This window comes from Gavia stellata, chromosome 3 (assembly GCF_030936135.1).
Source record: "Gavia stellata isolate bGavSte3 chromosome 3, bGavSte3.hap2, whole genome shotgun sequence".
Classification (NCBI taxonomy): Eukaryota; Metazoa; Chordata; class Aves; order Gaviiformes; family Gaviidae; genus Gavia; species Gavia stellata.
In genome coordinates, this window is record NC_082596.1 from 9,721,206 (window position 1) to 9,735,916 (window position 14,711).

A 14,711-nucleotide genomic window follows, 5' to 3' on the forward strand; every position below is an offset into this window, starting at 1 on the left:
GACTCACATGCCCAGGTGCCAGTAACTGGGGAGACTAGGAACCAGGAGACAGCTGGTGGGTAGACAGTGTCTAAGCCCAGCTACTGCTGGGATGCACACAGAACATATGCACATCTACATGTCCCACTAATGAACTTTTATCCTGAACAGCCAGCAAGTAAGATGAATCATCATTCTGTGAAGAGCTGAGAGCTTCTTCCAACTTTCCACCAAGTTCTTGTAATGTCACTCAACAAGGTGATTAGTACTATCACAAAAATGATACCTATAGCCCTATTACCTGCTCAGGAAAAGCAAATAGGGAGTTACCATATTGTATTCCAAATCAAGAGTAAAGACAAAGGCAAACCTTGCAGCAGCTAACATTGCTACAGATATATCAAGGAGATAAACAAAAAAAAGCAGAAGGAAACACTAAGTACACGAAGTACAACACAATTTTTGGCCTGAAGGTCTAAAGGCCTTCTAAAAGCATATTTTTTTTGGTTGTGCACATCATATACAGACACACCACAGCTAGGAGGAGAGCAGGCTGACCTACAACTCATTTTTACCTTTTGACTTGTGTCTGCATTTATGAGGTTTTTTGCCTGATGGAAATAGAGCTAAATTAAAAAAAAATATGTACATATAGACAAAAAAATAGTTACATCTACATTAAAATTATCAGCTTCCTCCCTCCCCTAAATAAGGAAGAGAACAAGGTACAAAAAGTTGCAAATATGAATGTCTTTCAAACTGATAAGTACTAAAACCTGAAACAAAGACAGGATGATGATTTTAAGTCATTGTTAAGCATTATATCACTGATATTCAGAAGTACTAGAAATAATTGGGATAAAATCTTTACTGGCTTTTTGGTTCAACCATAACTTTCACAGGAATATATAAAAAATGGATCCATCTTTTACTAAAATTAATGATGTATTTTGAAACACTATATTTGAGCTTTATAATAGTAGAAATGAAACATTACATTGAAGTAAAAAATGAAAAGTTTCAGAATTCCAAAAATATTCACTTTGGTCCAGCTTTAGTTAAATGAAAACATTGGAAGCTCAATATCCCACGGGACCAGAGAGTAATGATGGTAATTAGGTATGATAACAGACATGGAACCAGTTTTGGTTACTGCTTTTTAGAAAAAGATTACCCCAAACACCATTTGATTCATATATGCTAAGATTTAGCATTAAATATGACTGCATCTCATCACCTGAAGAGGCAGTTAATCACATACTTGCAGCTAAACTCACGTAACCTTGATGTCAGAACTTACATATCTTCTTTGTGTAGGAATGCATTTTTATGTCGTTATTTAGCAAGGACATTTGGGTACAAATACATCTCAATTTCTAGAAGCAGCTTAACATAGTTTTCAAACCAGGCTATCTTTCTCATTCCATTCTCATTCACTCAAAGACAGTAAAAATTTGAAAACGCAACATTTCCTTACTTGCTGCCTACCTCTTCTGCCAATACTAAAATATGTTAACTGTTTTTTTGGATGCTCGAAGAAATAATCTGTCAAGTATAACAACATTTGCCTTTTTAGAAGACGACAACCAGCAACAGAAAACATGGACATTGCAGCTGTGTCAGAATATATCACTAGGTTGCCTGTTAGCACTTGGGACAAAACCACATCTGCTGTTCTGGAGAACTCATTCCCTCCCACAGCAGCTATCCAAAAAAGCTTATTCAAGAGCAGGCAGAATGTCTCTGAATTGTACTGCAAGTGTAAATCTGGCATTCACTGTCCATATATACAATGTTTCTTTCTGTGCATGAGCTACAAAACATAGGAATCACATTTTCCTGCTAAGTACTTTTATTTCACAAAAAGGTCATGCTTCAGACTGGGATGTCCCAGTCTGCTACAATGGCAACCAGTTACGTACAGCCACAAAACACACATGGTTAATAAAACAAATTCTTCAAACATTTTTTCTCAGTAAGTTGCTCAATTGGCTGTTGAAAATACATTAAAAGCCAAAACCACACAATGTCACATACCAGCTCGTCTCTCACAAATCTTCCTCAGGCATACTTTATTTTCATCGTGTTACCTGACACTAAGTTAGCATAGTTATCTAATGGAGGAAAACATAACATTCTTGAGTAAATTATCATCTGCTCATTGAGAATTTGACTAAGGCCAATAACTCAAGTCAGCACAAGGCCATTGGCAAAAGGATGGAAAACGTTCCATCCAGTGTTTACATAGAGAGGATAAAGTATGCTGACTTGTATAATCCTTCCTCACCTGCTAACTCAAGTTAGTACAGAAAAACAGTAATAATCACTACTATTTGCTTAGGTATTCTTTCAAAAGCAAAGACTTCATTAAAAAGAAGTGGGTTCACGAATTTTCTGCCCCACATCTTGAATTTAAGGGAAAAAAAATAAATCTCAAAAGGACAGAAAGTTGAAACTTCTTCGCAATAATAAAGTAGCTAATGAGAAAAAAAACAACTTGAGAAAACAAAATTATACTATGATTAAGTTTTGTTGCCAAGTAGTCACACTACATTTCGTTGGCGCACAACACATTAAGCAAGCATTCTGAATAACTGGTACTGAGCAGTTTTGCCACTAATCACCACTTACCTGTTACCTGGGGTACATATGGAACTGACAATCTTTCCACACTGTATCCACTGCCTCCTAATGATTCTGCAATCTTGTTTGTCAGGAAAAATAAATTTTTTTCATGCTTCTCTAAGGATTTTGGAAGACTGTCAAAATATATATTTGAAGATATTATCTACCAATAGAGATTTGTTCATTAAGTAAAATACTTTCATAATAACTGCAAGCAACCAAAAAGGGTCAATAGTAATGACTTGATAGAAATAAAACTTGCTTAGTTATTTAGAAATGAATATATGCTCCAAAATGAGTCCACTGAATACCTCTGCAATATTTTAAATTACCTTAATACTTCTCGGTTATCTAAATTATGTTCCTCACCTATTCTGCTACATCTTGAGAGAATATGATCTCTGTCAAATTGAAAAAACTGCAGAGTAGTAGCATTTGCCAGCAACGTGCTCTTGCGACAAAAAAGGCTAAGGGTATCCCAGGCTGCATTAGGAGGAGTATTGCCAGCAGGTCAAGGAAGGCGATCCTTCCCGTCTGCTCAGCACTAGTAAGGCCACACCTGGAGTACTGTGTCAAGTGCTGGGCTCCCCAGGACAGGAGAGACATGGATTTACTGTAGAGAGTCCAACAAAGGGACACTAAGGTGGATTAAGTGATACTAAGGGAGCATCTCTCCAACGAAGAAAGACTGAAAGAGCTGGATGGTTCAATATGGAGAAAAGAAGGTGGATCTTAACAATGTATACAACTACCTTAAGGGAGGGAGGGTGGAAAGACAACAGAGCCAGGCTCTTTTCAGTGGTGCCCAGTGACGGGACCAGAAGCAATGGGCACAAACTGAAACACAGGAGGTTCTGCTTAAACATCAGGAAACACTTTTTTACTGTAAGGGTGACCAGGCACTGGCACAGGTTGCCCAGTGAGGTTGTGGAGTCTCCATCCTTGGAGATATTCCAAGCCATCTGGATGTGGTCCTGGACAGCCTGCTCTAGGTGACCCAGCTTGAGCAGCGGGGGGTTAGACCATATGATCTCCGGAGGTCCCTTCCAACCTCACCCATTCTGTGATTCAGTGAAAATGTGTTTTGCTGTGTTAGCACTTTACACCATGCGTCTCTGACTACAATAAAAAAAGTCTGAAAACCAGATTTTTTTCATATATGCATATACGCTTTTAATGCTTGGTTTTCTTCTGCCTATCCTGTACACTATTAAACCTCTAAATTATTTTTCACATATGCAACGTATTTCAATGATGTGCGATTTTTAAGAGTAAAACAGGTACTTCACTGTTCATTAATTCACGTTCTAGATCTACTTACTTGCATTTGTCTTTGAAAATTGTTTCTGGTAGAAAATAAGATGCTTCCAGACTTCTAGTTTCGATGACCTGAAAAATAGTACAAATGGAGTAGTTCCATAGCTGTATTCTCCAATGACTAAATTGCTTAGAAGTTCTACTGTAGCAGATTACCAATCCTTCACTAACATCTACCTCAGCACAAATGGAGGCCTTTAGAATTTCTTTTAACCAGGGAAAGAGATTGTGGCACTCATCCTTTAGACTAAATATCTGGTTCTCGTGGTCTTGTGTATGTCAGTACTGTTTTACCAAAGCCAGCAAGGCTGTACAGTCTTATACCAGGTGAGGATTTAGCCCATTATGTATGGTACCATAAACAAAATAAAAATGCTATACCTTGAGAGAAGAATATTCTGTGCATAGTTTTAAGAGTCAGCAAGTAATGCCATCAGAGACCATAGAGAAAGAGCAATGTCGGTGGACACAAATACAGGAGATGAACACCACAAGACAGAAGTTATTTACCCATTTTACAGTAGAACGTGTACTGTTCAAAATGACTTAAATTACTTAATTATGTGTTACCTTGCTGACATGCTGACAAAAGGCAGGAACTGCAATCATCTGACTCAGAAAGTTTAGATACGCTGCAACCAATGCCATGACACCACAACGATTAAACATTGGCAGATTATCCTCATTGATGATGGCAATGTCCTGAAATATAAAGGATAGCATTACACCTTCCAAAGTTAACAGGCTGTCCTGAATATATGGAAGTCAAAATTATTGTTAGTAGCACTAGCCAACGTATGATGACTATCTAGTATTACTTGGCATTTAAAACCTCTCAGCTTAAAATTCTAGTCTTCTAGCTCACTCTTGAATTAGGTATATATTGATCTGAAGTTAAAGAGCTTGAAGGATTCAACCCCTAAGAAGAGAAATAAATCTACTCCACTCCAACTTCTGTTTCTCATAAAGAGAGTACAAGTTAATGACCAGTAGTCTCTTGTCCTGAAGATTCCCATAAGGACCACCTGCTGATCAGAACTTTTTTCAGGAAAATTAGAAACAGAGTTTAATAATAAAAATCTCTCTTGTGTGTCACAGATACAGTACCATAAAGGGAATTATTTAATGCTTATTAGCTTTTCTATGTTTATTCAGATTGTATTATTTTTGCTCTAGTAAAACTCCTAATGTCATTTTCATCAAGTAAGTATTTGGTTCAGTGAAGTATTTTAAAATTAAGGATACACTCTGCATTTCAGAGGTTTCATAATGCAGAGGCACATTAGGGAATAAGGCTCATCACAGAGAGTGAACTGGGAATACAGGACACAATTTCATCGCATTTCCATGGCACATGCTAGCACTATTTTTTTGAATGCTTTAATTGCAACACAGATAAACCTGCTAGGTTATACAGTTTCACTGAGGACTGTATGCAAGTATGAAATAACGTTTGATTCTGTAAAGGAAATGTTAAGGAATAAAGCCTGTCAACACACTAATAGAATTTTACCCTAAGGTAAGATTAAACAGCCTGGTTTGGCAAATACTTCCAACCAATCAATTAACCAAAAGCTTTCTTCCAAGGTGAGGACATTCCATGTATTTTATACGGAACACTGATGGAAAATTGTAAGAATAGCTTGTCAATCTGCTCATGAACACATCAGTGATTCTAGGGAATGTTTCAACAGATTTCCACATCTGCTATATTTCCTGAAGAGAACACGTTGTAGAAGTTTGTAACAAATCCGATCAGTTGAAGTTTCCCTATTAATAAGTGTTAGGCACAAAGTGCACTTCCCTAATGGACTGATCAAATTCATAGAATCACAGAATGGTTTAGGTTGGAAAGGACCTTAAAGATCATCTAGTCTAGGCAAGGACACCTTCCACTAGACCACGTTGCTCATAGCCCCGTCCAACCTGCCCTTGAACACTTCCAGGGTTGGGGCATCCACAACTTCTCTGGGTGACCTGTTCCAGTGCCTCACCACCCTCATGGGGAAGGGTATCTAATCTAAATCTGCCCTCTTTCAGTTTAAAGCCATTACCTCTTGTCCTATTGCTACAGAACCTACTAAAAAACCCCTCTCTAGCTTTCTTGTAGGCCACCTTCAGGTACTGGAAGGCTGCTAGAAGGTCTCCCCGGAGCCTTCTCTTCTCCAGGCTGAACAACCCCAACTCTCTCAGCCTGTCCTCACAGGAGAGGTGCTCCAGCCCTCTAACCATTTTTGTGGCGCTCCTCTGGACCTGCCCCAACAGGTCCATGTCTTTCCTGTGCTGAGGACTCCAGAGCTGGATGCAGTACTGCAGGCAGGGTCCCTTCAGAGGCGAGTAGAGGGTGAGAATGACCTCCCTTGACCTGCTGGCCACGATACTTTTGATGCAGCCCCGGATATGGCTGGCTTTCTGGGCTGCAAGCATGCACTGCCAGCTCATGTTGGACTGAATGATGTGATTTCCAATTTAAAGATCATTATGTAAACAAAAAAAATTTATCCACATCTCGGATTACCAATATAAATGGTCAACCAATGAACCCAACACTGATTCAGACTCATACCTGCAAAGCAATAGCTAAACGAATGAGGTCAATAACCACTTCTTCATTGGCTAGTTCAATTGTGGTAAGAGCTAGAGATGTAAACAGCAGTTCAAAGTTTTTTTGGACATTGTCTTCTTCTTTACAGCCTAAGTAGATGTGTCTGTACAACTGCTGACCATGCTATAAAAGACAAAAAGGGAAAATGAGTATTAAAATCACAGAATAATTTAGGTTAGAAAGGATATTTAAAGGTCCTCTATTCCAACTCCCTACTCCAAGCACAGCCAACTTTGATGTTAGATCATTTTGGATAGAAAATTAAAAAAGTAAAAAAGCATAAAATACATGTATACACATACATACACATATACAAACAAGTACATAATTAATCAAGACCACTACTAGTTTACTACCATAACAGTAACTTCTTTACAAATACAGTACTATTTTATTTTATGTAGAAGTGTACGGATGGGCAAGATGATACAGAGAACTGCACATGAATAGTGCACTGTGTGTCAGACATTGGCATTCATTTCCTATTGAAATATTCAGAAAAAAAATTGCCCATTTATGAAAAGGAAAAAAGAAAAAGTAGATCTTTAAACATTTTCAAGAATATCCAAGTAACTGAGGAGCTTCAAGGGTTATCCTTGTGAAGACATCGAATTTGTTCATTAAGCAAGTCTCCTTGAAAAGCAAAATGAGAAAAAATTCTTCTAGAGAGTGTTTCAGAAGATGAGTAGAGCTCTTTTACCACCGTTTATATGCAGGCTCTAGCTCTTGTGGAGAACATATGTTATCTAATGAAAGACCCTCAACTTCAAAAGTGACTTTCCTTTCCTCGTAACTCTATCCTTAACCAAATCTTTGTAACAAAACTATTATTTCAACACAAAAAAATGAAAATACAGAAAGGCAGATTAAGAAGCAGGTTTTGTATGCAACACATGACTCAGTACCAACCCAGCATTCTTAATCTGTAGATGATAGAGGTCTGTATGAGTCAACGCAGTTAATTTTCAAGATCCAAGGACTGATGGTTTACCTCTGAAAGTACTAGTTCAGCTTTAGAAGGAGAAAGAAATCTTATTTTTAACATCTGTTTTTCAAGCAGGACACATTCACTTAAGAAATAATAAAGATGCTGTTAGTCTTCTTATTACTTCTAAAATCAAATATGTAGTTGTTCAAATATATGTTTTATTTAGAAAAGAGGGATACAGAGCTATTAGCAAGGCACAGAAGCTACTACGAAATAAGCACAGTAAAGGTTAGCTGTTTAAAGACACAGTATATCTGGAAACTAAAAGCAATGAAATTATTCATCCCACTGATAAAGAATTGCACCTAGATACGAAAATAAATTATTATGTGGATTTTCTCGACATGTATCGTCTTCCTGGAAGATTGCAAAATGCAAGAGGTTCAGTATTTCTCTTTAAAGAAAGGACAGAAATAAACCTCCCAGCTTTGAGATGGTAGACTGAGATGAAGAGAGTTTTGTGTCTACATCTGGTTTAATTCCACCTAATTTTAGGTACTGAAATTCCAAAGTATGATACACAATTGCCTTAGGATCCCCATCTAACATCAAAGAGCCTAGATGGTCATTCAGATCTTAATGGACTTCTGGAGATGCTTTACTGTCTCCTTTGATTATGCAAGGAATATAGAAATAGTAGGCTGCTAACATATACATCTACACTAGGTGAGTAACATTAGGTTTATGATATGCACCTGAAACAGTATTACATCAATAATTATTGAATGACTTCATTCTACAGGGTTAATACATTTTTTTAGAAGACTGTATAATCTTTTCTTGACCTGCTAAGAGTCTCTTTTCCTCTCCTGTCCTCTTAACAATTCAAATATTTAGTTTCACAATTAAAATTTTCATCTAGCAAAATCAGTAAATAAAACTCAACCAAACTGTTTTAAATCCTAGCTATTAAGTTGATTAATTAAAATTTAATTCAGTTTTTACAAAGATGCATTACTAGTAATTACCAAAGTTAGAGTATTCTTTATATTTGTATTATTCCAGTATTAATCAAAACAGGTGTAACCATACCGCAACGAATATCAACTGCACTAACTTAGCAGGAACATGTATCTGCAATGTTACTTGAAAGCTGCACAACTCTATTTTGTATATTATTATATATGTACTTTTTTTGCCTCTGGGTAAGTTAAACTGCAATTCTTCTGATTTTTATAATTAGAATATTAAATTAAGTCAGCACTCTGAGGACACGCATTTTTTATTTCACAGCTAATAGGAAACAAAATTTGGCATTGTGGGATGTGGCTTGATGGGCATGGTGCTGTGTGGTGTTGGTGGGTTGGTTTTTGGTGTGGGGTTTTGGGTTTTTTTTGGTTTTTTTTTTTGTTTGTTTGTTTTTTAGGTTGGACTTGATGATCTTACAGGTCTTTTCCAACCTTAGTGATTCTGTGAAAAAAAAAAAAAACCCAAAAAAACAAAGCAGCATGGGATAGCTGTGAGAAATTAATATATTTTCTCAGGCAGATAACAGTGATAAACATTCTAATGTTTAAGCTCATGCTTGAACTGACTTCAGTAATTTGTATTTTTTTTAAAACAAACATACCTACATAGATAAACTATAGTCAGGAATGACAGCGCACACTAATAACTATATGCATTTTTCCCATGTAGAAAATAAGGTGTTTATTGTAAAGAAGCAATTTCACTCCACAAAAGCATCGTCTAAAAAAAAAAAATAAATCTGTTTTTCTTTAGAACTAAACATACTCAGAAGTCAACTGGCGCAATGTCCTATAAAAGCATACTTATAAGTATGCATTTTTTCTTCCAAGTTAACTTTGACATCTTTACTCAAAACATACAACACTTTTAAAGATCTTTAAATAAAAAAATTATCTGAAAATACAACAAACTAAAAGCATGCAAATGAAAAACTACTACTGAGCATAAATGAAATGCTGCAGACGGATCTAACTATAGGGAGGTCTTTTCAGAATCATGGTTTAGATATACACTGTTCTAATTTCATGCATGCAAAGATTTTCACTGAAGACATAAATGAAAATTTTATTCCATGGAACCACCCCTCAAGTATCTAGAGCACCTCAACATTGAAATCACTGTAATTTAAATTAAAATAACTGAATATTGATCTTTGCATCTTGTTGCAAAAACACAGTTGTAGAAGAAAAGCAAAGTAACTGGTTCAGTTACTTTATCTTCTTTCTAAATAGTTAACTTTTTCTTTCTGTTACCTTTTTCATAAAGCTCACGTCTTGCCTTGAAATTTTGTCTCGTTTTATCTTTAGATCAGAAACATCTGGTATTATTCTACAAAGAAAACAAAGATGTCATTCCAGCAAAAATAAGTTGAAAGGGAAGACAATGTGAAATATATGAACTATTCAAACAAATCTTGAAGCAATTTCTATTTTAATTATACCCATGTTTAACAGTGACATTCAAATTTCAGTTGAAGAGGGAGAACCATAAACAGAATTATGACAACCACGTATTTTTTTTTCTCTACATGAAATACCATATTCTGTCTTCCACAGTTAAACTAGCAGATAATTGGAATGGTCATTTAAGGTATCAGGCACTGAGGCTTACCTGTAAAACTCTTGCCATCAATAAATGACACTGAGCACTGCGCATTTATCAAAACAGTACATTAACACTTCATACTAGGAAAAATATTTAAACATCAAGAGTACTTAACATTCAAATATTAAACTAGAATTTAAAGTAGGCCAAAGCAAACAAAAAGAATTACCGTATCCCTCTGAGCTTTGCTCTGTTGTCATGCCGATCAATGAGATTATGCAGTATTTCCAAGACCAGCTGCCTTAGCTCATAGTCTTCCATGAGCGAAGGAGACAATAATGGGTCCAGAAACGGGGTAGGAAGTGCATTAGTTATCGTTGTTGCTTTGTATCCTGAAGTCACCTGTTTATTGTTGGAAGTAAAAGTAATGTGTGTCATTATTGCATTGTCAGAATTACTTGCAGCTGCCACTCACTTTTTAGTGGGCTTGCTCTGACATCTGAAAGGTGGATTCAAACAGAAATAGTGTATTAGTTTTGAAAATTCCTAACCTCACTATGAATTTGGAAGGACATTAATACTCATGTTCAAATGAACTCCCTCATCTGTTTTAAAGTGGTATTTCTCAGGATCCTTCCTCTACCAACACACCCAAAGGAAAAAAATAAAGGTATCATTTATGAACTTTTTTTTTTAAAAATGGCCTATGAAAAGTTGCAGGGCATAAAATGAAGATGGTAATAATTCCAATAGAGATTTTTCCATTTCAGGCTCTGAGATGCTCATATATGATACTGAGTATGCTCATGTGAAGAAAAAAAGAGAAATCAGGGCCTATATGTACATCTTAAACATTTATGGATACTACTTTATTGCAAAAAAGAAAGCAAACAGCAAACATCACTTTCTTAGAAATCTGGTACCATGGTGTTGTTTTTTCTTTTTTTAAACTAATACTACTGCTGACTTGCCTCATTTGATTGCTTGTATTTAAAGCAAGCTCTGTAGGTACGTAAGGAAAAGTTAATTTCTATCTAACAATTTAAATATTAAACAGCTGAACATTTACAGCAGTCAGAAATGTTCAAAATTTACTGTCCCTTACAATGGAGGTTACCAGAATATTACAATCTCAAAACCAAAACAGGATTCATAAACTGTCAAGCATAAGCTCTTGAGGATGAGGGGAGCAAAACTATCCAAAATTTAATTATAATAAAAGCAATCATATCTTTATCTAAGCCTTTACATAATAATTGTATCTTCAGTATGCATATGCCATACCATTACAGCTTTTGTGTGAACTGGTTTTGGCTGGGATAGTTAATTTTCTTCATAGCAGCACATATGCTGCTGTGCTCTGCACTTGTGACCAAAACAGCATTGGTAACACAGAGATGTTTTAGTTGTTGCTGAGCAGTGCTTACACAGTGTCAAGCCCTTTTCTGCTTCTCACAGTGCCCCACCAGCGAGTAGGCTGGGGATGCACAAGAAGCTGGGAGGGGACACAGCTGGGACAGCTGCCCCCAAGTGACCAAAGGGATATTCCACACCATATGACATCATGCTCAGCAATAACACTGGAGGTGGGGGGGGAAGTTTGCCAGGGCTGCCATTGCTTGGGGACTGGCTGGGCATAAGTCCACTGGTGGTAAGCAATTGGGGTTTTTTGTGGTTTGTTTGGTTTATTGTTTATTGTTTGTTGTTTTTTTTAATCAATTGGGTTTTTTTATTTGTCTTTGTTTCCTTCTTTTACTTATTAAACCTTCTTCACCTCAACCCACTTTTCTCACTTGTACCCTTCCAATTCTCTCCCCGATCCCACTGGGGAAGAGTGTGACTGGATGGTGCTTTGCTGCCTGCTGGGGTTAAACCACAACATGTGAGCAAGCACTATTCCTACAGTGTAACTGAACAGGTTGAAAGGAAACTAGTTGGCAGAGGAGCATGCGGGCACATGAAGGTATCCAATCAATCATTTTGAAAATGGAAAATTATAATATTACAAGAAGTAAGGCTGCAAATACAAGTGCATACTTTTAATGAAGGAACAGATTTTAATTGCTTATACAACATTAAGTTGTCTGCCTGTGTGTGTGCATGACAACAGACTAATTATGTTATGAAGTATTATTCTTTTGTAAAGAACACATGATGTACAATGCTCAGTTCAGTACGCAGAACAGGCAGGGTTCACCAGTTTCTAGTTCTTTATTATGCAGCATGTAGTGTGCAGACTACACCTTATATACTACATGAAAAGCTTTGCTCTGAACACAAATTCCTTCCCACGTTTTTTCCACAATATTTATCAATGTCTGAGTAAGTCATTAAGAATCAAAACATTCACTTTCAGATCTTTGTGCCATGCTGGGCTTTTACTTCCATATTCTAAAAGAGCATCCAAAACAATGTTCAGTGTCAAAACTGTTAAAATTCTTCTACATGCACAGTCTGAATCCCTTAAAGCATACTTACACGCAGCACCCCAAATAATTAGAACAATTCTCACTGACTTAAATGGAAATTCTTAAAACTGGCGAGATGAATATTGTCAAGAACAGTTTAGGCATAGCTGAGTCTATCTTTAATGAAGACAGTGTGAAAAATGACCCCCAAGGTCCTTTCTAACATGTTTTCTATCCTTAAATTGCAACTGTGAATGCTCAGATCTTCTGCAAGCCAGAACCTAAGATTTCATATTCTGACAAGCAAAGAGCGGTTTAACTGATTTGCCTAACACCACACACAAATTTCATGTCAAGGCAGGGATAGAAACTAATTTTCCAGGAAGGCATTCTACTGCTTTAGTTATGAAATCATTCTTTATGCTATTTCCCCTACTTCAGTCACTAAACAGTTTTCAGCTTCTGCAACACAATAGGCCAGGATTCTACAGGTAAGAGCCTCCTTTACTACCTACTTCTGACTCTTACCATCAGGATGTATTTCCAGAAATACTCTTTGAAGGCTTACAGTTGAAAAATGTATTTGTGATAAAACAGTTAATTATACCTTACAAGAAACTTGGGAAATACTAGGAAGGAAAGAACAATGGTGCCTGAGGTTCTAAGGGCTTGGAGATAGACATCCATTCCTACGGTTTTAAAAATATCAGCCATTCTACTAATTGCAGTTTTTCTGGTGTCAGAGACAAAAATGATTTCACTTTCATGTTGCTAGCATTGCTGGAAGAACTAGTCAACTCAACCTACTCTATGATGTTCTTTTGGATCTGCAGATCCAATTATAACTGACAGTCACTAAAGTGCTCTAAGAGACAGAGGAATATTTCTTGAGCTACTTGTAATGTAAGTTGGGAAAACGCTGTCACAATTTTACCCAGTAGAACTACAGAACTATGCAATATGAAAGTATGTTTCATTTCATAATACAGAGTTGTAATACTGAACTTATATGTATAAATGTATACATAAAGTGAAACGTTGTGCCCTTACAACATAACATACTGAACACAGAAGGCTTACCATAAGTAAAGATCTCAATAACATGATTTGAATCCTCCTAGTTCCCAAATCTCTAAAATTAGAAAAAAGTTGAAAATTAGTTTCTTTGCATATCTTCAAAATATTATTCTACACCAGACATCATTCTAACAACTATGTTTTCGACAAGTGAATACAGCAGTCTTGGAAGGGAGGCTGGATGACCACAAATAAGGGGCAAATATCTCCAAATGAGGTGCAATAGCTGAATGTTTTTGAAAGAGACATTTATAGCAAGGCTTAAAAAATGAAGCACATACAATTTAAAAAACAGTAAATGATATATGTGCAGCGGATCTAAATCTTCATGTTCCATTCAGAAACCTCTTTGTACCTGAAGTGTTCAACCACTACATGCTTGACTTAATTTTCACAAGCATTAGCACTCAGAATTTCTTCTGAATTAAAATGTAATTGAGTCTTTTAAGAAACCAGGACACTTCTTGTTTAAATCAGACCCCAAAACTTTGAGACTGAAAAAAAGTTGTCTGCAAAATCGGCAAGAAAAACTGAAAGAACCCTCAGTTTTCAGATCAAAAGAATATACACGGAACACCACTTAACCTGTTCTTCATCTGTTCTCATTTTCCATCTGCTGGTACTAAAAGAAGTTGGTATATAGTCACATATGCATTGTTCTTGCAAGATCTTACAAGAGAAAAGTGCACTTGGCATAAATTGCTCCATTCAAAGAGACTCAAGAAAGTAAAAAAGGTACAAACCCTTTTGTCTACCAAACAGCGTAAGGAAAGAGCAAGCCTCTTCACAAAAGCCAGCCCCTACATAACAGTGGAAACTTCCACCTTCACAGGCTATAATCCTGGCTATATTCGGTTGGCAGTATCATTCAGATGTCTTGTGTAGCAGAGACCAAATTTTCAGGTAAGTAATGCAAAACTGTATCAGCAGTCAGAAAGCCTGCTTTCTTCAGAATGACATATGCACATCATACTAACGTACTACTCAGTCCTATGTTTACAAAGAATCCCATAAAGTAAAATTGTATAGTTAAAAAAAAACCCAAGCAAAAATCCCACACCAACTGGTAATGCAAGTATAGAATCCTAAATGGATTCATATTTCAAATACCTTCTTAATGAGTGGTAACTGCCTGGCACAAACAGATTTCTATCTTCCATGGAATAGTGTCTCATACTGCAGGGACACAATACTATAT

At 36.5% G+C, this 14,711-nt stretch overlaps 1 protein-coding gene across 2 annotated transcripts in view; it reads right to left on the minus strand.

The window, feature by feature from the left end:
- The window catches only part of EFR3A (EFR3 homolog A), a 79,107-nt gene that overhangs the window by 10,212 nt on the left and 54,184 nt on the right, over window positions 1-14,711 (minus strand). Inside the window, exons 11-18 of one of the 2 annotated variants that reach the window (XM_059815292.1) lie at window positions 13,517-13,568; window positions 10,258-10,430; window positions 9,737-9,812; window positions 6,488-6,649; window positions 4,492-4,623; window positions 3,926-3,993; window positions 2,611-2,738; window positions 555-605 (exon numbers count right to left, since the gene is read on the minus strand). In XM_059815292.1, coding sequence (XP_059671275.1) covers window positions 555-605; window positions 2,611-2,738; window positions 3,926-3,993; window positions 4,492-4,623; window positions 6,488-6,649; window positions 9,737-9,812; window positions 10,258-10,430; window positions 13,517-13,568 — 842 coding nt within the window. The remainder of the gene's footprint in view (window positions 1-554; window positions 606-2,610; window positions 2,739-3,925; window positions 3,994-4,491; window positions 4,624-6,487; window positions 6,650-9,736; window positions 9,813-10,257; window positions 10,431-13,516; window positions 13,569-14,711) is intronic. The other variant, XM_059815291.1, reaches the window with a different exon arrangement.